The 25,959-nt window shown below is 39.4% G+C and overlaps 2 protein-coding genes across 3 annotated transcripts in view; one reads left to right on the forward strand and one right to left on the reverse strand.

Annotated features, from left to right (window-relative positions):
• The window catches only part of LOC139746857 (uncharacterized), a 456,577-nt gene that overhangs the window by 299,361 nt on the left and 131,257 nt on the right, over positions 1 to 25,959 (reverse strand). The window contains exon 3 of one of the 2 annotated variants that reach the window (XM_071658480.1): positions 2,391 to 2,555. The exons of the other annotated variant lie outside the window; for it this stretch is intronic. The gene's annotated coding sequence lies outside the window, so the exon portion shown is untranslated. The remainder of the gene's footprint in view (positions 1 to 2,390; positions 2,556 to 25,959) is intronic. 2 annotated transcript variants of the gene reach the window in all.
• On the forward strand, positions 31 to 17,879 carry Lamtor2 (Late endosomal/lysosomal adaptor, MAPK and MTOR activator 2). The gene is made up of 3 exons (XM_071658483.1): positions 31 to 293; positions 5,035 to 5,197; positions 11,468 to 17,879. The coding sequence occupies exons 1-3, from the start codon at positions 226 to 228 to the stop codon at positions 11,612 to 11,614; spliced, it is 378 nt and encodes a 125-aa protein (XP_071514584.1). The 5' UTR covers positions 31 to 225; the 3' UTR covers positions 11,615 to 17,879.

Here is a 25,959-nt window from a genome sequence, read left to right on the forward strand (position 1 = left end):
TGTTATTATCTGAAGTTCATATTTCCCGTTTTCTGTGAGGTCTGGTCAGCTGGTCTCAGTTGTAGTGTAACTTCGAGCTAAAGACGTCTTTACATGTTGGCATTTGGAAAGACGTCAGTTTGGACCACGTCACTCGCTGTATTTGCATCTGTTGAAGAGCTTTTCAGTTGTTAAGGACTGTTAACGCCCAAACTTGACCGACACACGCGTTTCTCGTGCAAAAAAATGTTGAAACCCAGGACACTGACGGAGATTCTCAGTCAGGCCAACACTGGAGGGGTACAGTGTGCTTTGTAAGTTGATATTTCGACGTCAGACATGATTTTAAGATACTAGGGTAATCTGACATCTGTTATAACATAAATTGTAAAGTAAGGGAAGCAATTATCACTAACTGCTGAGTTCGTAGGGGTTGGAGCGGTTTCTTAAAGGTTACCACCATCACGTGATAATGTCATGATAATGTATGTAATCATTTGACATATAAATTGACAGGATAGACCATCCATTGTAATTACTTACTTTTGCATATCATGTACTTACTTTTCATATCACGTCACGTATCATTCTTGCATTTTGTTGTATCTTATTAGGTTTAGTTAGAGTAAATGTACTAGGTTGGAGAGGGTCCATCGAATTAACCCAGATTTTTCTTAATTTTAATGTGACTGGCACGGCTTGGGGAAAACTAGCCCCAATTATTAGGTGAAATAAAAAGTTTAAAACAAAGTAAGTAAATACTGATCATGGCTTCACAGCTGTTTGAAGACCTGACTTTTTTCAGTCAGGAAAGTCGTATATGGAGAGTGAAAAGGAAGAAAATTCTACAGCATAACTGTTGAAGGGAAAGAGGTATCATAACTGCCAGTCCACTAGTTGCATGTCACTACACAGAAACTAGTAAAACCAGCAGTGAAATACATGCATCATGTCCTTGAATTGGGGATGGGGACTCGTACCCACAGCTCATGAGAACAGTGGCCAAAATTATACCTGTAGAATGGAGAGAGAACAGCAACATTATGGCATTCAGAGAGGGAAGTGATGCAAATAGAACTCATACAATGGAAAGCTCTTCATTCCACTGTTAGTACAGAGTTGGAGGATGAACCATATAAGATATATTGGCAGTACTTCATACTTAGGCAAATAAAATCCCTCTACATATGGAACCTGCTCGCAAGAATAATACTTGCTGCAACCTGGACAACTCTCCCTGCTTTTGGGAAGCAGACTTTGTGATGGTGATCATGTCGAGTATCCAGTTTTAGACTTGGAGATTTAGTTATAGCTAAGAGGCAGTACAAGGAACTAATAGAGAAAGTCTAGAGGAGAATTATGAAGATGGAACCATAAGTAAGAGAACTGAGTTAAAAGGAAAGAAAGGCTTGAAGCTTCAAATTTGCCTGCCTTGGAAGAAAGAAGAGTATGGGTTGCCATGATCGTAACCTTTACATTTTTAAAACAGATTGATGATTTAGGGATAAGACAACTAGAGGTCACAGCATGAAATTCAGTAAGAAACTTGTAAAAAAAAAGATGTGAAGTACTTTTAAAAGTATGAGTGGTGGATGAATGGAATAAAGTGAATGAAGACATGGTAAATGCAGATAGCATGCTGAAATTTATAATGTATGATTGATGAAAATTTTCAAGAAATGGGACCTCACAAGTGTAAAACGCCCTCCCTATATGTTGTACACAGGTAACCTAAATAGTTAATGACATTGGAGAGGGGAGGAAAATGTTGTATAGAGACAACATGCATTTTAGATTTTTTACTCAAGTGAAAGCATAATGAGAGCAAAGGAAAATATTACTTGCCAGAAATGGGCTAAATTATGAGAACATATAGCACAGAATAATTATGAAAAAAGTTTTAAATCACCTATCATATTGGTATACTAAAAACCCTGGTCAACAAAAAATGCAGTAGAAATGAAAGAGCAAAGTAAATATTTATTATAAGCTATGATGCCATATGCATGCTGCATTATGAGCAATTTCACATCACAATGCTTTTTTGTAATTTTTTTCACATCAATTCTTTATCATTTCATTTGCCATATAACTAAGAATGCTGTCTTATCACCTTTGGTTGGCTGATACTTCAACCCCTACAGAAAATTTGTCCCCACTTTAGGTCAGATTACATTACATTTGGTTAGGTTAAGTTTGCCATGATTATACTAGGTTTGATTAGGGTCAGGAAGGAAGGAACTATTGGTAGCACTGAACTGTTGATAAATATGTATACATATTTATTTATTATACTTAGTTGCTGTCTCCCACGTTAGCGAGGTAGCGCAAGGAAACAGACGAAAGAATGGCCCAACCCACCCACATACACATGTCTATACATAAACGCCCACACATGCACATATACATACCTACACGCCCTCTTCTCGACGTGATTGGCTGGAGGAGGCCTAAGGTCTGGCCCTCATACTGTCTAAGGGCCCAGCCCTGCATCTCTGATGACACATCCAGGATGGGTGGGTGAACTTTCCCAGGCATGACCTCGTAGCTGACCCTGGGTCACTTGACCATGGGACCTGAGAAGTAATTAGCAGCTGGTTGCGAGATACACCGCTAATCTTGGCCACCTGAGGTGTGTGAGATCACAGGTACACGAGGAATCTCTTGGAACTTCCCACCTCACCACGTGGCTTAACTAAGCATACAAATTCTTTATCATAGACACAACAAACGCGCAGGTTCATGATAATGAATGCGTAGGTTAGTGATAATGAATGCAGAGGTTTGTAACAATATATACATAAACGCCCTACACGCACATATACATACACAGACATATATTCATACTTGCTTGCCTTCATCCATTTCTGTCGCTACCCTGCCACACAGAAAATAGCATCACTGCACCCTGCTTCAGTGAGGTAGCATCAAGAAAACTGACAAAAGAGGCCACATTCGTTCACACTCGGTCTCTAGCTGTCATATGTAATGCACCGAAACCACAGCTCCCTAGCCACCCAAATCCAGGTCCCACAGACCTTTCCATGGTTTACCCCAGACTCTTCACATACTTTGGTTCAGTCCAGTGACAGCACATCGACCCTGGTATACAACATCATTCCTGGTATACCACTGTATTCCTTGTGTGCCTCTTACCCTTCTGTCTGTTCAGGCCCCAATCACTCAAAATCTTTTTCACTCCATCCTTCCACCTCCAATTTGTTTGCTGTTTCCCACATTAACATGGTAGCACCAGGAATGGATGAATAAAGGCTGCATTCACTGGCATCCATTCTCTAATTGTCATTTGCAGGGAACCAAAACTACAGCCCCTTATCCACAACCAGGCCCTACAGACCTTTCAGTGGTTTCCCTAGAAGAGTTTTTGGTTCAGCAGGGCAGAGGTACAGTTAGCTGGGGTATGGGTTTGAATAGAGAAGGAAGTGTTTTAGATACCTGAAAGAGGACATGGCAGCTAATGGAGTAATAGAAGTGGAAGAGAGTTATAAGATGAGTGAAGGGAGCATTGAGGATATGTGGAAAGAAAGATCGTTACCTGAGATGGCAAAAATGGGTAAGTTTAAAGGTATATTGGTCACAATAATGTTACATGGATGCAAGGCATGGGCTGTAGGTAAGGATGTACAAAGGATGTTGGATGTATTGGGAAAATAATGTTTTAGGAAAATATGTGGTGTGATCAAGTAAGTAATAAAAGCTCAAGAATGAGTAGTGGTTGTAAGAAGAATGTGGTTGAGAATGTTGAAGAGGGTGTGCTGAAATAGTTTGGATATATGGCGAGAATGACTGAGAAATGGTTGACAAAGAGGATATGTTTCAGAAGCAGAGAGGACAAGGAGAAGGGGAGACCAAATTGGAGATGGAAGGTTGGAGTGAAAAAAAGATTTTGAGTGATTGGGCCCTGAACATGCAGGAGGATGAGTGAATTGAAATGATGTGATGTACATAGGTTGATGTGCTATTTTAAGTGGACTGAACTTGGGCATGTGAAGCAGCTGAGGGAAACCATGGAAAAAAAGTCTGTAGGGCCTGGTTCTGGATAGTGGCTTGTGATTTCAGTGCATTACACATGACAGCTAGAGGATGGATGTGAGTGAATGCAGCCTTTCTTTGTCTGTCCCTAATGCTAACTCGCTAACATGGGAAACAGTGAACAAGTACAAAAAGGGAAAATAGGATGACTCACCTTGGGGAGAAATTGCATGCTGCCACCCCAGCCCCTATCCAGGTTTGGCATGCAGCCTTCAGATTGAGGCATGAAACTCTGATGTTTAAATATCTATCTAGAGGCATTACTCAGCTTACATAAGTCATAAGTATCCATCTGGAATTGTGAAAGGGTTAAACAAAGGTGGGAAAGTTTGATAAAGATCACTTCGTGTTGGCCATTGTTCCAGGATAGATTGTCAGGTGTTGTCCACAATTTAAAGGTTATTGTACTGAACAATTTAAAGGTTATTATACTGAACAAGGGCATGTGAAGCATCTGGGGTAAACCATGGAAAGTTCTATGGGGTCTGGATGTGGAGAGGGAGCTGTGGTTTCAGTGCATTATTACGTGACAGCTAGAGACTGAGTGTGAACGAATGGGGCCTTTGTTGTCTTTTCCTAGCGCTACCTCGCACACATGAGGTGGGAGGGGGCTGTTATTCCCTGTGTGGCGAGGTGGCGATGGGAGTGAATAACGGCAGACTATGAATTATGTGCATGTGTATATATGTATATGTCTGTGTGTGTATATATATGTGTACATTGAGATGTATAGGTATGTATATTTGCGTGTGTGGACGCGTATGTATATACATGTGTATGTAGGTGGGTTGGGCCATTCTTTCATCTGTTTCCTTGCGCTACCTCGCTAACGCGGGAGACAGTGACAAAGCAAAATATATATATATTATTATTATTATTTTGCTATGGATAAGTAAGAGTGAACTGAGAGGCTCTTTGTACATGCTTCATCTCGTTAATGGGAGTAGAATTAAAGATTTTGTAATAGGATTTGTCTCATGTGTACTAATCAATAATTTACAGGTTGCTGAATTTAGAGGGAGCCCTGTTGGCTTTTAGTGGATATGGAGATCGAGATGCCCGGGTTACAGCTGCTATTGCAAGTAACATCTGGGCAGTTTATGATAAGAATGGCCGAAATGCTTTCTCGGAAGACAAACTAAACATGATTCTAATGGAATGTGAAGTAAGTTATTGTCCGTCATAAATTTTTAGTTTTTGATTTACTTTGTTGTTTACTGAGAACAGTATGGTTGTTTTAATGAGTACATAGGCGAGATTTTAAGGGAGGTACTGAATCTCGGTGAAAATGTTGAAGTCAAGAGTGCTTAGGAATTTTATCTGCTGAAGTCAGTAGTAATAAAAGTTTAATTAGGAAGATTGTTGGAAACCATGATGGAATACTCTAGGTAGATGTATAGAAAAAAAGATTAATTTGACTACAGTTAAGAAAAATGCATTTGACAGGGGGATATGGACTGTACAGGAAAGTAGATAATTTGGTTGTACTTTCCTTAAAGTTTAGGAAATATTTGAAATTTATGAATGAGTCTTAAAAGTTAAGATTATTGTGGGAAAATAACAAACTGCAAAGGTCTGAATTGTCAAAGATAGCAAAGATTTTTGGTGAGACTGTTGCAGCCCTCATTTGCATAATTTTAAAATTTGTGTCCACATCAGGGGAATAATGCAGGAATATATTCTTTTAAGATAGATTTTTGAGAAGTGAGTATGTAATAAAAGTTGGACAAGGTGAAGAATGAGATCAGAGTAAGAAATAGCATCTCCACTTCAGGATTGGATTGGACTATAAAATTCAGGCTTATAAGCCAAGCATTGGATCATCTAAGGCTATTCAGCACTCAGTACAGTTTAGAATATTCTATCTTAGAAATTGTTTTTTTTTTTTTTTTTAATTTTCCAAAAGAAGGAACAGAGAAGGGGGCCAGGTGAGGATATTCCCTCAAAGGCCAAGTCCTCTGTTCTTAATGCTACCTCGCTAACACGGGACATGGCGAATAGTTTGAAAGAAAGAAAAAAAGAAATTCCTTTTAACTCAGACAAATGGCCAGTTTCTGTTTTGATAGAACAAGAAGGGAAGAATGAAAAGTATAGGAGAGAAAATTGCCTACATGTGTCTGTCTGAGAGCTCAAGCTTGACCTTTGCAGCATGGTGAAACCTACCAGGGAAAGGAAAATTCCTGCTGTCATAGCTCATGTCATCACTGCTCCACTCAAACCCCACCACCGTGTTAAGGTCTATGTAGATTGGGGGGTGCTCCACATCAGGAGAAGAACTGCACGGGTGCATTAATTTTAGATTAATTTTTAAGGAGTGGTTATGTAATTGAAATTGAACAAGGTGAAGAATGAGAAATAGCATTTTGAAATTTTGAAGGCAATAACTGACTTGGTGAAAACTGTTTATTGAGATCAGAAAAATAAATAGCTTCTCCACATCAGGAGAATAACTGCAGGGATTCATTCATTTTAAATGAAATTTTGAGAAGTGGGTATGTAATTGAAATTGGACAAAGTGAAGAATGAGAAAGTTAGAATGAGAAATAGCATTTTGAAAGGAGTACTTGGTGAAAATTGTTTAATGAGATAAGAATAAGAAATAACATTTTGAAGGTAGTACTTGAAATTTGGATAATGAGATTAGAGTAAGATATAGCATTTTGAAGGGAGTGCTTAGCTTGGTGAAAGTTGTATAACTGATGTGGTATGAAAGTACTGGTACAATAAGCAGAGAATGACCATAATAACACTGAGTGAAAATAGTCAAGTTGCTATGGAAAAAACAAGACGTAAGATAGAACAATGTTGAAATATACATGAAAATGCTTACAGAGGAAGCTCTTGAATTATATAAGAGAACATGGTATAAGGTTCCTGTTAGATTTCTTTGAGAAAGTGAGCTCTGTCTTAAGCACAAGAGAAACCTGAGTAATTGTTTGTATTTGGACTGCCAGAAAGTATTCAACACTGTACTGTGTATGAGAAAGCAAAAATGGGTATGCTTGAAGGAATAGTGGTTCCAACAATGTTGTATGGTTGCAAGGCGTGGGCTATGGATAGAGTTGTGCGCAGGAGGGTGGATGTGCTGGAAATGAGATGTTTGAGGACAATATGTGGTGTGAGGTGGTTCGATCGAGTAAGTAATGTAAGGGTGAGAGAGATGTGTGGAAATAAAAAGAGTGTGGTTGAGAGAGCAGAAGAGGGTTTTTTGAAATGGTTTGGTCACATGGAGAGAATGAGTGGGGAAAGATTGACCAAGAGGATATATGTGTCAGAGGTGGAGGGAACGAGGAGAAGTGGGAGACCAAATTGGAGGTGGAAAGATGGAGTGAAAAAGATTTTGAGTGATCAGGGCCTGAACATGCAGGAGGGTGAAAGGCGTGCAAGGAATAGAGTGAATTGGAACGATGTGGTATACCGGGGTCGACGTGCTGTCAATGGATTGAACCAGGGCATGTGAAGCGTCTGGGGTAAACCATGCAAAGCGTTTGGGGCCTGGATGTGGAAAGGGAGCTGTGGTTTCGGTGCATTATTACGTGACAGCTAGAGACTGAGTGTGAACGAATGAGGCCTTTGGTGTTTTTCCTAGCACTACCTCGCACACATGAGGGGGGAGGGGGTTGTTATTCCATGTGTGGCGAGGTGGCGATGGGAACAAATAAAGGCAGACAGTATGAATTATGTACATGTGTATATATGTATATGTCTGTGTGTGTATATATATGTATACATTGAGATGTATAGGTATGTGTATTGTGCGTGTGTGGACATGTATGTATATACATGTGTATGTGGGCGGGTTGGGCCATTCTTTCGTCTGTTTCCTTGCGCTACCTCGCTAACGCGGGAGACAGCGACAAAGCAAAATAAATAAATACTGTGTATGAGGCTGATAAGAATCTGGATTACAAGGCAGGAATAAGAGGGAGACTTCTTCACTGGAGAGGTTATCTTAGTGGGAGTGAACAAAGTAAACCAGATGGGTGGTCACCATTGGTGTTCTGTAGGGTTCAGGTTTAGGAGTGCTATACTTCTTTATGTGAATTATATCTCAGAAATTATGCACTCCTGCCTGAATTGTTTAGAAATTATGCATGGGTCATGAGTGAGGAGAATTGCATTAGATTACAAGGAGACCTAAACAGACTCAAAAGTTGGCTTAGTACATGGTTGATGAAATTCAACTCAAGTAGCCGTAAATTAATGAGTGTGGGACAGTAGTTGGTAGTGGTTGTTAGGCAGCCAACAACCAGGGAGGTATAATACCAGTAGTGACAGCTGCTTAGTGAGCCAGCACTTCAGTGATTGTTAAGTTACACTCCTGACCCAGGTAGAAGTCTTTTCTTTCTGCTTCACCTTCATGTACTACCGGCATTCTGTCCACAGACAATCTCTCCTTGTCATACGTAATACTTGACAACACTTAACTCACTCAGTTCATTCATAGTAACTCTAAATTTTACTAAGGTAAGCAATGTGTGCCAGCCCTGCCTTTTAGCAGAATGATAGGAGCAGTAGATAGAAGTAGTAGGTAGGAACATTAGGTAGAAGTAGTCTTTTGGGACATTAGGTAGGAACCTCTGCAAACACTGTTAAAGTTCCTTCCGCCAGTGGTCTGTTAAGAGTGAGATACTAAATGCTACAAAGCATCATTGGAGTGTACTAGTCATGGAGACTACATTGCCATGGCCTCCCCTTTGAGGGAGTCCCAGTTGGAACAGGCATCAGAGATATAGATAGATAGAGACAGAATGTAGGAAAGCCTTACTATGATTGTTTTGTAGCAGAAAATAAGACCCAGAATTCCATGTGAGGAGGACATTTTCCGTAACCTGTCACCAGATTTCCACATTAGGAGAACAGCTAAGGAGACAAACTGTCTGCTGGCAAATATTAGAGTAACTTTCAAGTATATGGATAAGGAAATATTTAGCAAGCAATTCATATGCTACACAAGGCACAAGTAGAATATGCTTCTCAAGTGTGTTGTCCCTTCATGTGAAGAAATGCAAAGAGCTAATAAAGAAGGTCCAGATGAGGGCAACAAATATAGTACCTGAATTAAGAGCTGAGTCGTAGAGAAAGGCTAGAATTCTTAAAATTTTTCCACCTTGGAAGTGAAGAATGAGAAGTGACTTGATCAGTACCTTTAAGTTTTTTTTTTCCAGATTGGTGAAAAAGACTGAACGAATCTTCAGAGGGTATATGGACAGGACAACCAGAGGGCATAGTATGAAATTAAGCAAGAAATTTGTTGAAAATATTGTAAAGAAGTACTTTTATTTACAAGAATGGCAGATAAATGGATTAAAATGACTGCAGGCTTAGTGAATGCAGAATAGTCATAAATTTAAAAAGTTGTATGATAGAGAATGTTCAAGAGATGGGGCCTCACAGGTTATAAAACTTTCTCCAGAGAGTACAAATAAGTAATCGTGCACACATACTGTATTACTTAAAAAAAATACCAGGCTAAAGAGGACAGTGAAATATATGAGGAACTAAGAGACAGATTTAAAATCGTTTTCACATTGGAAAATGATACTACACTAGCATTAGAAAGGGGGAAGTCTTGGAAAATATGAAGAATAACAGAAGAGATATAATCAGACTTTTAAAACAACTTGGCTCATATAAGGCACATGGACCAGATGAAACTTTCCATGTGTGCTGAAGGAATGCACTGAGAAGTCCCATCAGTGCTGTATGGATGGATGGCATGGGCTTTACACAAAAATGTAAAGAACATAGTGAATGTGTTGGAAATGAAATATATGAGGAGAATATGTGGTGTACAGAGGTTTTATTGAATAAGAAATGACAAACTAACCACATACAGTGAGATCAAGTCAGTAGGGCAGGGTTCACACAAAGCACTCACTGCGTGCCTTGCTTGATATATAAGACTACTGTATTCTCAGCTGCCATCTGCATTGATGTACAAGACTACTCTATTCTCAACTGCCATCTGCATCACATAATTGTCAGTTGTTGGTTCATCTGGGGCTGATTTTGACCATATGTCATCTTTCCTTTTGATTTTTTTTTTTAGTTCTATGCATGTTTATGTCTCCTGGCAGTGCAAGGAATAGTCATTGTAGCTTCCTAGCTGGGCTGTCACATATTTTTGTGTGATTTATTTTCAGTATATTCCATGGTATTCTTAAAGACATAAGAATCATATCTTCCCTTTGAGGCTTTTGGGTTTAACACATTTTTTGTATACCTTCAATTTATTGCCTTGTGTAGATTATCATATATCTTTTTTTTTTCTAGACTAAATAGTTGCAGTTCTTTTCGCCTTTTGCGATAGTTACATCCCTTTGATTTTGTTTGTGAGGGTTAATAAGAGGAGTATGCATGAGAAAGCTGAAGAGGATGTGCTGAAATAGTTTGGTCGTATGGAGAGGATGAGTGAGGAAAGATAAGAGATTATACATGTCTGAAGTGGAGGAGGAAGTTACAGTATGGAATGAGAGATGTTTGATGGTTCAGGACTTGAAAATGCTGGAGGGTGTGAGATGTATAAGGATAGAATGAATTAGGAGCGGTGTGGTATACAGGGGATCATATGCTGTCAGTGGGCTGAACTAGGGCGTATGAAGCAGTCAGGGGAAACCAGAGTAAGGTCTGTGGGGCCTATTTATGGATAAGGGACTCTGATTTGATGTATTATACATGATAGCTAAAGAGTGGATGTGAGCGAATGAAGCCATCTCTCTGTTTGCTCCTGACCATACCTTGGTAATGGGGAAAATGGGGGGACTTTTATGAAAAAAAATTGAATCACACATCCCCTGGAACTTCTTGCCCTTCTTTATTCCTCCTAGCACATGTCTGGCACTACCTTGGTAATGCAAGAAATGGGGAACTTTTATGAAAAAATTACATCACACATCCTTGATGAAGACCACTTTCACCTGGAACCTCTTTCCCTTCTCCATTCCTCTAAGCACACATGCCTTACTCTCCCATCAAAAACTCCTCTGCATTTAGCTTTCCTACGTCATCATTTATTCATAACACTTTCCACCAGGCATCTGTCGAACCTGTCATATGCTTCTTTCAGTTCCATTAATGCCAAATGTGGATGGATAAAGATTGCTATAGATTTCACCTCTGAAATTATGAACATTAGGTAGGAGCATTATGTAGAAGTAGTGGATTTGAACATTAGGTAGACTCATCAGGTAGTAGTCGGTATGAGCCTTTGGAAACACCACACTAGGGTTGCCCTCTTCATGTGGCCTGTTGAGGGTGAGGCAATAAAGGTTAAGAGGTGGCACTGGAGTTCACCAATTAATGGAGACTCTTCTGCCATGGCCATCCCCTTCAGGGAGTTCCCAGAGGGAATGGGTATCAGAGATATCAATACATAGATAGAATTATAACCCTCCTACCATTGAAATTTCACCTTCAAAATATTTTTTTACAGGATGGAAAAGTGTGTGTGACACAAGTTGCAAATCTCCTCCTCTGTGTCTATGCAAAAGACAATGTTGGATTTGGTTTGCTTCGGGCTAAGACCCAAGCTCTTGCCAAGTACCTTGATGGACCTTTGCGGCAGGTGGCTGCAGCATGAACATACGTGTGCTACATAATCTCTAAATTTCAGTTATTTTTTATTGTGCCTTTTTATTGCCAGGAGCATTTTAATTGTATTACTGAAGAATGGCTTACCATAAAATGGAAGCAATTATAAGCATGTCATTTATGACTTTATATACCTAAGCTAAAGTGAAACAGTGTAATGAGACTGCCTGCCACAGCAGTGCTTTACAATAGTTTTGTGGATTTGGAAGTGGATCATCTTCCTGAGCACTGAGCTGTCTTATGTAAATAGATCTGGCAAACATGACCCATAATACAGTATTAAGCCAAAGATTAGGTAATTTGTAATAAGAAATGTCAAATGATTAATAATTATCTTATTAAAAAGTCAGCTTTACCCCAGCTTATGACAAGGACAAGAAGCAGTATCTAACTTCCCTTCTTTAAGATGTAATAAAACATGGCCACTACCACTGCTTGGAAGAAGTGTTTATAACCATCGATTGATACACCTGCATGAGGAAAGCTCAACAGCATGGTGAAGGTAGGTAAGCCCTTCATTGGTCTGTTAGAGGTAAAGCATGAAATTTTTATTGTCCATCATGGAAAGTAAATGAAGCATCCCAATTTTAGTGAGTGTGTGCAATCTGTTCATTTCCCTTATGATTGATTGGCCCATCATTTGTGATTTGAACAACAATGTAAGAAAGTCATGGTGAGGCAAGAAACTAATAGGAAGATTTCTGCTGCATTTAATGTCTCCAATCCTGGGCCTTCCTAAAGCAAACAAGTGTGCAAGATCTGGGAGGGATTCAAAAGAATACATCTTTGGAGACGTTTTGTAAATGAAAATATTTTAAATACCACCTTAGATTTCCTGTTGTGAGAAGTAATAATTTTTGAACCACAACAGGTAAAATAACAAAATCCTAATTTTGATTTTTCATGAAATTGCTGTTGCAAATGGTCATTTTCTACTGAAAGGGAGTATGAAAATTTCTACTAAGATTTCTAAGGCTTTATAGATGTATTACTATGATTAAAAAAAAAAAATAAAGAAATGGCAATGAGAAAGTAGAAACTGGAGAATTCAGACATGAAACTCATCAATATACAGAGAAGGATCTAAGCAAATATCAAAACAGACTTAATATGGAGTGATATAACATGTAATGAAAGTTTTCAAAGGAGTAAGCAATAAACATCTAAGATAAAACAGTTAAATAGAACATATTGTGTATGCAAGGAAAACAGATCAAGAAGTTTTTACAAAAATCTATGAGAAAGCAAATGGAGCTGTGTCTGAGGAAGGGGACAATTTTACAGGAGTACCAAAAGGACCTGTTTTAGTTTCAATATTGTTTATAATATTATCTGATACACGCAAATAGAGAATTGTAAGATGCTTAATACTTTTTTCTTTCAGTGTGATTTCTTGGTTTGTGATTCCAAATCTTTTACTTTCTTTCCAGTGTCAGTTTCTTTCCCTATTGTTCCCTTGTAAGCTGAAACTGTTGTATTGTTACCTTCCAATAACTTTGTTGTTTAAATATTTCTTTAATGAATTCCAATGAGTTTTCTGCCCATGTTTACTTATTTCCTATTGAGTTTTCTCTTTGTCCTCTGACTATATCATCTTACTCCGATGCAGATGATAAATAGTAAAATGATAGTCAGTTGAGGAAAGAGAGAAAATTCAGAAGGTATAAATACAGATGGGCAGAGGAGAACTTGATGGATTCAGAAAGGTAATACTTAAAGATTTAGGTTATAAAGATAATGCAACACTTATCACTTACAAATGAACAACAGGAGAAGATACTGACAATGAAAACAAAGTTAAGGATTTGGAATGATCACAAAACTGGAAAGCAAACTGAAAAAAGTGATAATGAGTTTGGTAATGGACAGAATAATAATGAGGACATTCACTACATGAAATAGAAAGCCTATGATAAAATGTTCATTGTTTACATAAAAAGTTGAATGACATTATGTTTTATGGTCAACTAAATGAACTGAAACTGATAAACTTGTGAGAATTTAGAAACACTTCACAAGCAAAACTGAAAGCATGAAACACATTAACTGTTATGAAAGAGTGTGGGAACTGTACTTATGTATCCCTGAGGAAAGAAGAAAGTGGTTCATGATAATGTATGTATGGCAACAGATTGAAGGAAAAGAAAATATACACTTGGACTAAAAACCTTACAACTGGGAAGAGAGGTTAGAAAGTTATAAAGCTTCAAGGTGTAGGGAAAGAAATAGTTATAATGACCCATCCTTGAGTTGCCAACAGCCACACAGTAATCTTGTGATGCAGCAACTTGCCGAGTATTGCATGGTCAGCTAGTTGCGGGGGCACACAAGCAGCCAGCTCTCTAGAACAAAAACCAAAGGAAGACCCAAAGAAGAGGTAAAGTGAACCAATATTGCAGCATGGGGCAAGCAGATCAAGTTTTGAAGTTAGCTTGGGAGAGTTTATAAGTCAGACCACTTCCAACTCGACTCTGTCAAGTAATGATGCAGAGCTGGAACCACTCCAGATGTGAAAGCAGGACTCCATACTAGAACAGATCAATCCTTTGTATAAATGGAGCAACTATTCAGAGGAAAAAGAATTTCAACATTTAAACAGGACTCCCAGTTTCTTGGAGGCAGACTCCAATATTTCTGTAATGTGGGGTTTCCAAGAAAGAGTGGATGTTACAGTAATACCAAGTATGTTCAATGAGTCAAGAGATGTAATTACAGAACTTCAAAGGTAAGAGAAAAGTTGTGAGGAATTTCTGATAGTGGGATGGATAGAAATTGGGTCTTACAGGCATTAAATGTAACCAGATTTCATCTAACCCACTAGATATCTGTCCAAATATTGAGAAAGATGTGTTGAGATAAGATGTAGATTGAGTGTGAGAAGAAGGAGCAGAATTAAAGGATGTGAAGGAATGCAGTAATGCATTGTTCAATCAGTAGCATATGAGTGCATTTGGTTATCTGTGGAAGAGAGGAAATCTTTGATAAAGAGGAGTAAAAGTGTAGGGGACAGGACGGAACCTTGAGGGACCCTGCTATTTATGAAGAAAAGGGGAGGCTGATCCATCAACAATCACGGAGTTATATCAGCCAGAGAGGAAGCTTAGATATGAGGGAGGAAAGTGAGGAAGGAGAGCCTGGAGATGAGACCCCAGTGCCACACCCAGTCAAAAGCTTTTGATGTGTCAAGGTTGACCACACAGAATTCCCCAAAATCTTTCTGGGATGATAACCAGACAATAGTAAGACAGGAAAAGAAATCACCAGTGGATCTCGCTTTACGGAAGCCAAGCTGGTGATTGGAGAAAAGATTCCGAGATTCAAGATGTTTAAGGATATGGGAGTTGAGGAGGGATTCAAAGACTATAGAAATGGTAGATGTCAGAACATCAGGATGATAGTTTGAGTGGTTAGAATGGTCACCCTTCTTGGAGGTGGGATGTACCAGTGCATGCTTCCAAGAAAAAGGAAAACTGGCTTTTAAACAGAGACAACAAATAAGCAAGCACAGGTTCAAGTTCACAGGAACTCTGTCAGTACACAGGATGGTGCTATCAGAACCATAGGCCTTGCTTGTGTCCCAAGAGAGACATTGAGTCCCCAGTGTCAGTAGATATGGAAGAAACATTTTATGAGCTATGGGCTAAGAAGAAAATTGTGATCAGGAATATAAGGTTAAAAAAAAAGAGCTTGGGCCCCATGCATGTAAAACTCCCTCCCCGTACAGTACGAATAGATAATTACACAAGAATATGTTGATGAATGGGGCTGGGAGTCAATGAGCATTATTGGATTATGTGCTGAACAACAGGCATTCTATGAAAGGGTCGTTGGATGTGAATGTGTTGATAGGAGTAGCAAGTGGAATGTCAGATCATTTGCTGTCTGATCATTTGCTGGTGAAGGCAAGTGTTACTATGTGTTGGGTTTAGGAAATGAAATTATGAGTGAAAAAGTGGTGAAGTGAGTGAGCTTAGAAAATAGGCCTCTTTACAGATTCAAAGGGAGATTGAGGGAAGAATGGCATTGCATGAAAGGAAATGAGTTTAGAGAAGTGGAGGTATTTAGGAAAGAATTGACTGGCATGCAGAGGGTGGTATGTGGAGGTATAAGAAAGAGTAGCGAGGGTGGAAAGAGTAAGTTAAATCTATAGCGTGAGAGAAAAGGTAAGTGTATGGATGGTACCAGCACAAAATTGCAAATGATTGGGAGTACAAGAGAAAGGTAAAGGAGCTGAAAAAATTAGATGGGCAAATGAAAGATGGGCTGCAGTATCAACTTCAAAAGAGAATAAGAAATTGTTCTGGTATGAGGTCAATAATGAGGAAAACAGAACAGATGGGACAATCATGAGGACAGTAGATAGGAAGCAATGACAGACAAAGATGTGAGAAAGAGATGGAGTATGTTAAAGGAATGCTGAATGTGCTTGAAGACAGGGAGGGAGACATATAATAAGCCATGTCAAGTGAGAGGAGGCTGTGAAAACCTTGCAAAAAGACAAATGACAAGACAAAATTGGTATTCTTTGATCCAGATTAGTTTACCAATAGGGGTGAAGAAATAAATATTCTGAATACTGCACAATACATCAGTCTGTGTTGGGGAAGATTATCAACCAAAGTTTTTATAGACCGTGTAAAGAATATGTAAGTCAATAGTAAATAACAGGGCTGTTTGTAATCAATAAAAGTATGTCTAATGAGTTGCCTGGGGCAAAAGCAATATTTGCTAGTTTAAACAAATACAGATTTGAGATAAGTCATCTCTCAGCAATATTATTCATGAAGTGGTTGAAATCTGGCATTACAGTAAAATCGTGGAGTCTGGCTAATGTTTGCCCCAATTTTCACAAAAGAGGTTAGATCTTTAAGAGGCAGTTATGTCTTATGAACAAGATTTCTTTATTCTAATGCCATAGAAATGTTATACAATGGACAGAACTATGTATGTTATTATTTTTCTAGACTTAAACACAGCTTTTGATAGCATCCCACATGGATGAACAAAAGTTTCATCTTAAAGTACAGGAGGGAAGAGAGGAAGAGACACTAAAGTAGATTAGAACGTAACTGGTAGATAAAAAATAGTGGGTTGGTATGAATGAGCTCAAATCTGAGTAGGATCAGCTCATTAGCTGGGTGCCTCAGGATTCAATCCTGGGTACCCTTTTATTTTTAATACATATATATATCAGTGATTTTGAGAGAAATAGGCAATAGTACAAGCAGTTTACAAGACAAAAATTATTTTATTTTTTTATTTATTTATTTTGCTTTGTCGCTGTCTCCCATGTCTAATCCAAATTATTAATTTGGATTAGACCAAAGAAGACAACAGGAAGGTCTTAAAAGAATATCACTGTCAGGAGTAAAATGGCTGATGAAGTTACAGGTACATAAATGTCAGTATAATGCAATTTAGAATATTTCATAATGATGATTGTTCAAAATATATATTTCAGTTTCATATGAAAGGCCTGAGAGCATCTCTTTAAGACCTGGATCAGAACCCTCATGGTTGGAAACAGTTTCTGTGGATTATGTGATGTCATTAAACTGTTTAGCCTCAACTCTGTTACATCTTATGAAGAGTAAAATATGGCAACTTTATGAAGTGTTAAATAGGACAGCTTTATGAAGTGTTAAATAGGACAGCTTTATGAAGTGTTAAATATGACAACTTTATGAAGTGTTAAATATGACAACTTTATGGCACAAAAAATTGATACAAATGACAATAGGGAAAACTGCGAAGGAGTGAGCACTGGAGTATGGTGTATTGAAAATGAAGTTTTATTACCCTTTCAGATGACATTTTGATGTTTTAGTGGTAAATACGAAATGGATAACAGTAATGTGTTGTTGAAGATTAGTTAAGGCAATTCAGAATGCTATCAGAGTTGTAGTAACGGCTATAAAGAAAGTGTTAACAATGGCTTGCACATATAGTAATTGCAGCAGCTGAAGGAGATGGGCTCACTATACAGCAGTGGGGTTGGTTCTTAGTGCTGAAATATAAAATTCATGGAATGAAAAATACTTATGGGTAATTATTGTAAAGGATTTAACGTCAAAATAATGTATTAATGTCCAGTATAGCCTCCGAAAGCCAACCTACCATAATTGGTGTGCAGTTTTGGTGTATTGGGACATTCAAGCTAAGGAAGAAAAATAGCACACCATATCATATATACTTTTTGTGAGCTTTTATGCTGCAATTGTCAAGAAATTTTCAGTAAAAAGTTATCTCAACTAGATAGTGTGTCATTTTAACCTGTTATGATCAATTTACCCATTTACCCAACTTTGAAAAAACAGTCTCACTAGATCGACATTCCCCCTCCTCTGCACCTTGAATGAAAGCATGACAGGTTTTCAAAGTTATTGAATTCTGGAGGATTTACCATTCCTAGTATTTGGATGTAAGAGAAAATGCTATATATATATATATATATATATATATATATATATATATATATATATATATATATATATATATATATAGGGTGGGGGAGGGGGCGAAAATTCTGGGGGCCTTGAAGAATGTGTGGAAGTTGAGAACATTATCTCGGAAAGCAAAAATGGGTATGTTTGAAGGAATAGTGGTTCCAACAATGTTGTATGGTTGCGAGGTGTGGGCTATGGATAGAGTTGTGCGCAGGAGGATGGATGTGCTGGAAATGAGATGTTTGAGGACAATGTGTGGTGTGAGGTGGTTTGATCGAGTGAGTAACGTAAGGTTAAGAGAGATGTGTGGAAATAAAAAGAGCGTGGTTGAGAGAGCAGAAGAGGGTGTTTTGAAGTGGTTTGGGCACATGGAGAGGATGAGTGAGGAGAGATTGACCAAGAGGATATATGTGTCGGAGGTGGAGGGAACGAGGAGAAGAGGGAGACCAAATTGGAGGTGGAAAGAAGGAGTGAAAAAGATTTTGTGTGATCGGGGCCTGAACATGCAGGAGGGTGAAAGGAGGGCAAGGAATAGAGTGAATTGGAGCGATGTGGTATACCGGGGCTGACGTGCTGTCAGTGGATTGAATCAAGGCATGTGAAGCGTCTGGGGTAAACCATGGAAAGCTGTGTAGGTATGTATATTTTCATGTGTGGACGTATGTATATACATGTGTATGGGGGGGGGGCCATTTCTTTCGTCTGTTTCCTTGCGCTACCTTGCAAACGCGGGAGACAGCGACAAAGTATAAAAAAAAAAAAATATATATATATATATATATATATATAGTGAGAGGACAAGAGCAAGGGAAGGGGTAGCAGTACTCCTGAAACAGAAGTTGTGGGAGTATGTGATAGAATGTAAGAAAGCAAATTCTCGATTAATATGAGTAAAACTGAAAGTTGATGGGGAGAGATGGGTGATTATTGGTGCATATGCACCTGGGCATGAGAAGAAAGATCATGAGAGGCAAGTGTTTTGGGAGCAGCTGAATGAGTGTGTTAGTGGTTTTGATGCACGAGACTGGGTTATAGTGATGGGTGATTTGAATGCAAAGGTGAGTAATGTGGCAGTTGAGGGAATAATTGGTATACATGGGGTGTTCAGTGTTGTAAATGGAAATGGTGAAGAGCTTGTAGATTTATGTGCTGAAAAAGGACTGGTGATTGGGAATACCTGATTTAAAAAGCGAGATATACATAAGTATACGTATGTAAGGTGTCTGCTTTGAAGAATGTATGTGAGAAATACTTAGAAAAGCAAATGGATTTGTATGTGGCATTTATGGATCTGGAGAAGGCTTATGATAGAGTTGATAGAGATGCTCTGTGGAAGGTATTAAGAATATATGGTGTGGGAGGCAAGTTGTTAGAAGCAGTGAAAAGTTTTTATCGAGGATGTAAGGCATGTGTACGTGTAGGAAGAGAGGAAAGTGATTGGTTCTCAGTGAATGTAGGTTTGGGGCAGGGGTGTGATGTCTCCATGGTTGTTTAATTTGTTTATGGATGGGGTTGTTAGGGAGGTAAATGCAAGAGTTTTGGAAAGAGGGGCAAGTATGAAGTCTGTTGGGGATGAGAGAGCTTGGGAAGTGAGTCACTTGTTGTTCACTGATGATACAGCGCTGGTGGCTGATTCATGTGAGAAACTGCAGAAGCTGGTGACTGAGTTTGGTAAAGTGTGTGAAAGAAGAAAGTTAAGAGTAAATGTGAATGAGAGCAAGGTTATTAGGTACAGTAGGGTTGAGGGTCAAGTCAATTGGGAGGTAAGTTTGAATGGAGAAAAACTGGAGGAAGTAAAGTGTTTTAGATATCTGGGAGTGGATCTGGCAGCGGATGGAACCATGGAAGCGGAAGTGGATCATAGGGTGGGGGAGGGGGCGAAAATCCTGGGAGCCTTGAAGAATGTGTGGAAGTCGAGAACATTATCTCGGAAAGCAAAAATGGGTATGTTTGAAGGAATAGTGGTTCCAACAATGATGTATGGTTGCGAGGCGTGGGCTATGGATAGAGTTGTGCGCAGGAGGATGGATGTGCTGGAAATGAGATGTTTGAGGACAATGTGTGGTGTGAGGTGGTTTGATCGAGTAAGTAATGTAAGGGTAAGAGAGATGTGTGGAAATAAAAAGAGCGTGGTTGAGAGAGCAGAAGAGGGTGTTTTGAAATGGTTTGGGCACATGGAGAGAATGAGTGAGGAAAGATTGACCAAGAGGATATGTGTCGGAGGTGGAGGGAACGAGGAGAAGTGGGAGACCAAATTGGAGGTGGAAAGATGGAGTGAAAAAGATTTTGTGTGATCGGGGCCTGAACATGCAGGAGGGTGAAAGGAGGGCAAGGAATAGAGTGAATTGGAGCGATGTGGTGTACCGGGGTTGACGTGCTGTCAGTGGATTGAATCAAGGCATGTGAAGCGTCTGGGGTAAACCATGGAAAGCTGTGTAGGTATGTATATTTGCGTGTGTGGACGTATGTATATACATGTGTATGGGGGGGGGTTGGGCCATTTCTTTCGTCTGATTCCTTGCGCTACCTCGCAAACGCGGGAGACAGCGACAAAGTATAAAGAAAAAAAAAAAAAGTTTGTTGAGTATTCCTGGTAAATTATATGGGAGGGTATTGATTGAGAGGGTGAAGGCATGTACAGAGCATCAGATTGGGGAAGAGCAGTGTGGTTTCAGAAGTGGTAGAGGATGTGTGGATCAGGTGTTTGCTTTGAAGAATGTATGTGAGAAATACTTAGAAAAGCAAATGGATTTGTATGTAGCATTTATGGATCTGGAGAAGGCATATGATAGAGTTGATAGAGATGCTCTGTGGAAGGTATTAAGAATATATGGTGTGGGAGGAAAGTTGTTAGAAGCAGTGAAAAGTTTTTATCGAGGATGTAAGGCATGTGTACGTGTAGGAAGAGAGGAAAGTGATTGGTTCTCAGTGAATGTAGGTTTGCGGCAGGGGTGTGTGATGTCTCCATGGTTGTTTAATTTGTTTATGGATGGGGTTGTTAGGGAGGTAAATGCAAGAGTTTTGGAAAGAGGGGCAAGTATGAAGTCTGTTGGGGATGAGAGAGCTTGGGAAGTGAGTCAGTTGTTGTTCGCTGATGATACAGCGCTGGTGGCTGATTCATGTGAGAAACTGCAGAAGCTGGTGACTGAGTTTGGTAAAGTGTGTGGAAGAAGAAAGTTAAGAGTAAATGTGAATAAGAGCAAGGTTATTAGGTACAGTAGGGTTGAGGGTCAAGTCAATTGGGTGGTGAGTTTGAATGGAGAAAAACTGGAGGAAGTGAAGTGTTTTAGATATCTGGGAGTGGATCTGGCAGCGGATGGAACCATGGAAGCGGAAGTGGATCATAGGGTGGGGGAGGGGGCGAAAATTCTGGGGGCCTTGAAGAATGTGTGGAAGTCGAGAACATTATCTCGGAAAGCAAAAATGGGTATGTTTGAAGGAATAGTGGTTCCAACAATGTTGTATGGTTGCAAGGCGTGGGCTATGGATAGAGTTGTGCGCAGGAGGATGGATGTGCTGGAAATGAGATGTTTGAGGACAATGTGTGGTGTGAGGTGGTTTGATCGAGTGAGTAACGTAAGGGTAAGAGAGATGTGTGGAAATAAAAAGAGCGTGGTTGAGAGAGCAGAAGAGGGTGTTTTGAAGTGGTTTGGGCACATGGAGAGAATGAGTGAGGAAAGATTGACCAAGAGGATATATGTGTCGGAGGTGGAGGGAACGAGGAGAAGAGGGAGACCAAATTGGAGGTGGAAAGATGGTGTGAAAAAGATTTTGTGTGATCGGGGCCTGAACATGCAGGAGGGTGAAAGGAGGGCAAGGAATAGAGTGAATTGGAGCGATGTGGTATACCGGGGTTGACGTGCTGTCAGTGGATTGAATCAAGGCTTGTGAAGCGTCTGGGGTAAACCATGGAAAGTTGTGTAGGTATGTATATTTGCGTGTGTGGACGTATGTATATACATATGTATGGGGGGGGGTTGGGCCATTTCTTTCGTCTGTTTCCTTGCGCTACCTTGCAAATGCGGGAGACAGCGACAAAGTATAATAATAAAAAAAAAATATAATAATATATATATATATATATATATATATATATATATATATATATATATATATATATATATATATATATGCTTTGGTATAGCAAAAGTGCTACTTTCATACCTATGGTTTAAAATGGAGTCCTAAAGGGGCAGTTCCATCACCACCAACAGAACACAGTACAAAGTTTTGGTCGTATGTAGATGGCCCCATAGTCACATCACAGCAATGTAATACTACCTAAGCATCAACAATATTGCAACAGTACATTGCACAGTTAGAATAATTGTTCACTCAACACAGAATGTCTGCATCTCGACAGAGGTCATTTGTATCCCCTATAACTCCAGACAGATATGAATCCAACTAGCACCTTCCTGTCACCTTGAATGGACAATTGTTCCCACTTAACAAAACTCCATCTATTCTGGGCATCACATATTACACACATGACTTTACTACCCACACCCCAAATAAAAGTAAAAAAGCAACAAGCAAACTAAACAATCAAAGAACACAGTAACACCAAATATGGACAAGAAAAAGCTCCCTTTATCTTTCTCTATGTGAAATTCATCCACACCACTGTAATCTATGTCTGGTATCCAACCTGTCAAAGACAAATACAACTAAAATGCTAAGTACATAAACCAGAGCACTTAGAACAATCACTGGCACTCTAACGAACGCTCAACACCTATACAGTGTAACAAAGATTCTTCAAATATAACCCCAGTGTGGCAATCAGTTCTTTGCAGCAACCCTAGATCCTTCTCAACCAAACCACTCCAACCACCAGTCCCCAAGTAGAAACAAAAGACTAACCCTTGTCTCACACTTCAGAGCTCTACAATCCGTAAGGGCAAAAATGGACATGCTGGATGTATTCAAAATGAAATATTTGAGATCAGTATGTGGTGTCAAGTTAACTAAGATATGAAAAGGTAAGAAAAGAATGGCAGTAAGAGGGATATGGTTGTTGAAAAGCTTGTGCTGAAATGGTTTGGACTCATGGATATGATAAGTGAGGAGAGACTGATTAAGAGGGTATTTTCATGAAAAGTAGAAGGGGGAAGTGAAGGATGGAGAAAAGTATTCTTTGGGTTATGAAGACCTGAACATTTGGGAGGATTTGACTTGAGTAGTGTGGTATATAGGGGCTATAGATAGGGTTGTGCAGAGGAAGGTGGATGTGTTTGAAATAAGATGTTTGAGGACATTATGTGGTGTGAGGTGGTTTGATCAAGTAAGTAATGAAAGGGTAGGAGAGAGGTGTGGTAATAAAAAGAGTGTGGTTGAGAGAGCAGAAGAGGGTGTATTGAAATGGTTTATTCACATGGAGAGAATAAGTGAGGAAAAATTGACAAAGAGGATATATGTCAAGAGGTGGAGGGAATGAGGAAAAGTGGGTGACCAAACTGGAGATGGAAGGATGGAGTGAAAAGGATTTTGAGCAATCGGGGCCTGAACATGCAGGAGGGTGAAATACATGCAAGGAATAGAGTGAATTGGAACAATGTGGTATACCAGGGTCGATGTGCTGTCAATGGATTGAATCAGGGCATGTGAAGCGCCTGGAGTAAACCATGGAAAGTTTTGTGGAGCCTGATATATATATATATCACACACCCCTGCCACAGACCGACATTCACTGGGAACCAATCACTCTCCTCTCTTCTCTCTTCCTACTCGTACACATCTTACATCCTTGGTAAAAACATTTCACTGCTTCTAGCAGCTTACCTCCCACACCATAAACTCTTAAGACCTTCCACAAAGCATTTCTATCAACCTTATCATATGCCTTCTCCAGATCTATAGATGCTACATACAAATCCATCTGTTTTTGTAAGTATTTCTCTCATAAATTCTTCAAAGCGAACACCTGATCCATATATCCCCTACTACTTCTCAAACCACACTGCTCTAACCCAATCTGATGCTCAGTACATGCCTTTACCCTTTCAATCAATACCCTCCCATATAATTTCTCATGAATACTCAGCAAACGTATGCTTCTGTACTTTGAACATTCACCTTTATCCCCTTTGCCTTTGTACAATGGCACTATGCATGCATTCTGCCAATCCTCAGGCCCTTCAGGGTCCATACATACACTGAATAAATTTACCAACCAATCAACAACATAGTCACCCCCTTTTTTAATAAATTCCACTGTAATACCATCCAAACCCACTGCCTTGTCGGCTTTCATCTTCCGCAGAGCTTTCACTACCTCTTCTCTATTTACCAAACCATTCTCTCTAACCCTCTCACTTTGCAAACCACCCTGACCAAAACGCCCTATATCTGTCACTCTTATCATCAAACGCATTTAAAAACCCTCAAAATACTCGCTCCATCTCCTCACTTCATCACTTCTTGTTATTACCATACCACTTGCCCCATTTATTGATGTTCCCATTTGTTCTCTTGTCTTATGCATGTTATTTTCCTTCCTTCCAAAATGTCTTTTTATTCTCCCTAAAATTCAATGATACTCTCTCACCCAACTTTCATTTGCCTTCTTTTTAACATCTTGCACCTATCTCTTGTCCTGCTGCTTTTTTTTATACATCTCCCAGTCATTTGCGCTACTTCTCTGTAAGTATTGTCCAAATGCCTCTCTTTTCTCTTTCACTAAAAACCTTACTTCTTCATCCCACCACTCACAATCCTTTCTGATCTGCCCATCTCCTACCCTTCTCATCCCACGTGCATCATTTGCATAAACCATCACTGCTTCCCTAAATACATCCTATTCCTCATCATTTGCTCTCACCTTTTGCCATTTTACACTATTTCTCCTTGTCCTTCCTCACACAAGTCTCCTTTCCAAACTCACTCACTCTCACCAATCTCTTCTCCCCATCATTCCCTCTTCTTCTGTGGAAACCTCTACAAATCTTCACCTTTGCCTCCTCAATATAGTGATCAGACATCCCTCCAGCTGCTCCTCTCAGAACATTTACATCCAAAAGTCTCTCTTTTACACGCCTATCAATTAACACATAATCCAATAATGCCCTCTGACCATCTCTCCTACTCACATACATATACTTAAGTATATATCTCTTTAAACCAGGTATTCCCAATCACCAGTCCTTTTTCAGCATACAAATCCACAAGCTCTACCACTTCCATTTACAATACTGAACATCCCATGGACACCAATTACACCCCTCTATTGCCACATTACTCAACTTTGCTTATAAATCACCCATTACTATAACCCAGTCTTGTGCATCAAAGCTGCTAACACACACACTCAGCTGCTCAAAAAAACACTTGCCTCATGATCTTTCTTCTCATGACCAGGTGCATAGGCACCAATAATTACTCCTCTCTCTCTCTCCATCCACTTTGTTTACCCACAACAATCTAGAATTTACTTTCTATGTCGATCACATACTCCCACAACTGCTTCAGGAGTAGTGCTACTCCTTCCTTAACTCTTGTCATTTCACCAACCCCCTGACTTTACTCCCAAGACTTTCCCAAACCAATCTTCCCCTTTACCCTTGAGCTTAGTTTCACTCAGCCATAATATATAAGTTTCTTTCCTCAAACATACTACCTATCTCTCCTTTCTTCTCATCTTGGGTACATTCACACACCCCAATCCGAGCCTTCGAGGAGGACGAGCACTCCCCTCTTGACTCCTTGTTTCCCTTTTCAGAAATTTAAGTACTAGAAAGGGGAGGGGTTACAGCCCTCCAGCTCCCGACCCCTTTAGTCGCCTACAACACGCGGGGAATACGTGGGAAGTATTCTTTCTCCCTTATCCCTAGGGATTATATATATATATATATATATATATATATATATATATATATATATATATATA

Source organism: Panulirus ornatus, chromosome 66 (assembly GCF_036320965.1).
Source record: "Panulirus ornatus isolate Po-2019 chromosome 66, ASM3632096v1, whole genome shotgun sequence".
Classification (NCBI taxonomy): domain Eukaryota; kingdom Metazoa; phylum Arthropoda; class Malacostraca; order Decapoda; family Palinuridae; genus Panulirus; species Panulirus ornatus.

Coding starts and splice junctions, on each gene's coding strand:
- Lamtor2 (XM_071658483.1), top strand. CDS start 226: ATGTTGAAACCCAGGACACTGACGGAGATTCTCAGTCAGGCCAACACT. Junction 294..5,034: donor GGAGGGGTACAGTGTGCTTT/GTAAGTTGATAT, acceptor AATAATTTACAG/GTTGCTGAATTTAGAGGGAG. Junction 5,198..11,467: donor TGATTCTAATGGAATGTGAA/GTAAGTTATTGT, acceptor ATTTTTTTACAG/GATGGAAAAGTGTGTGTGAC.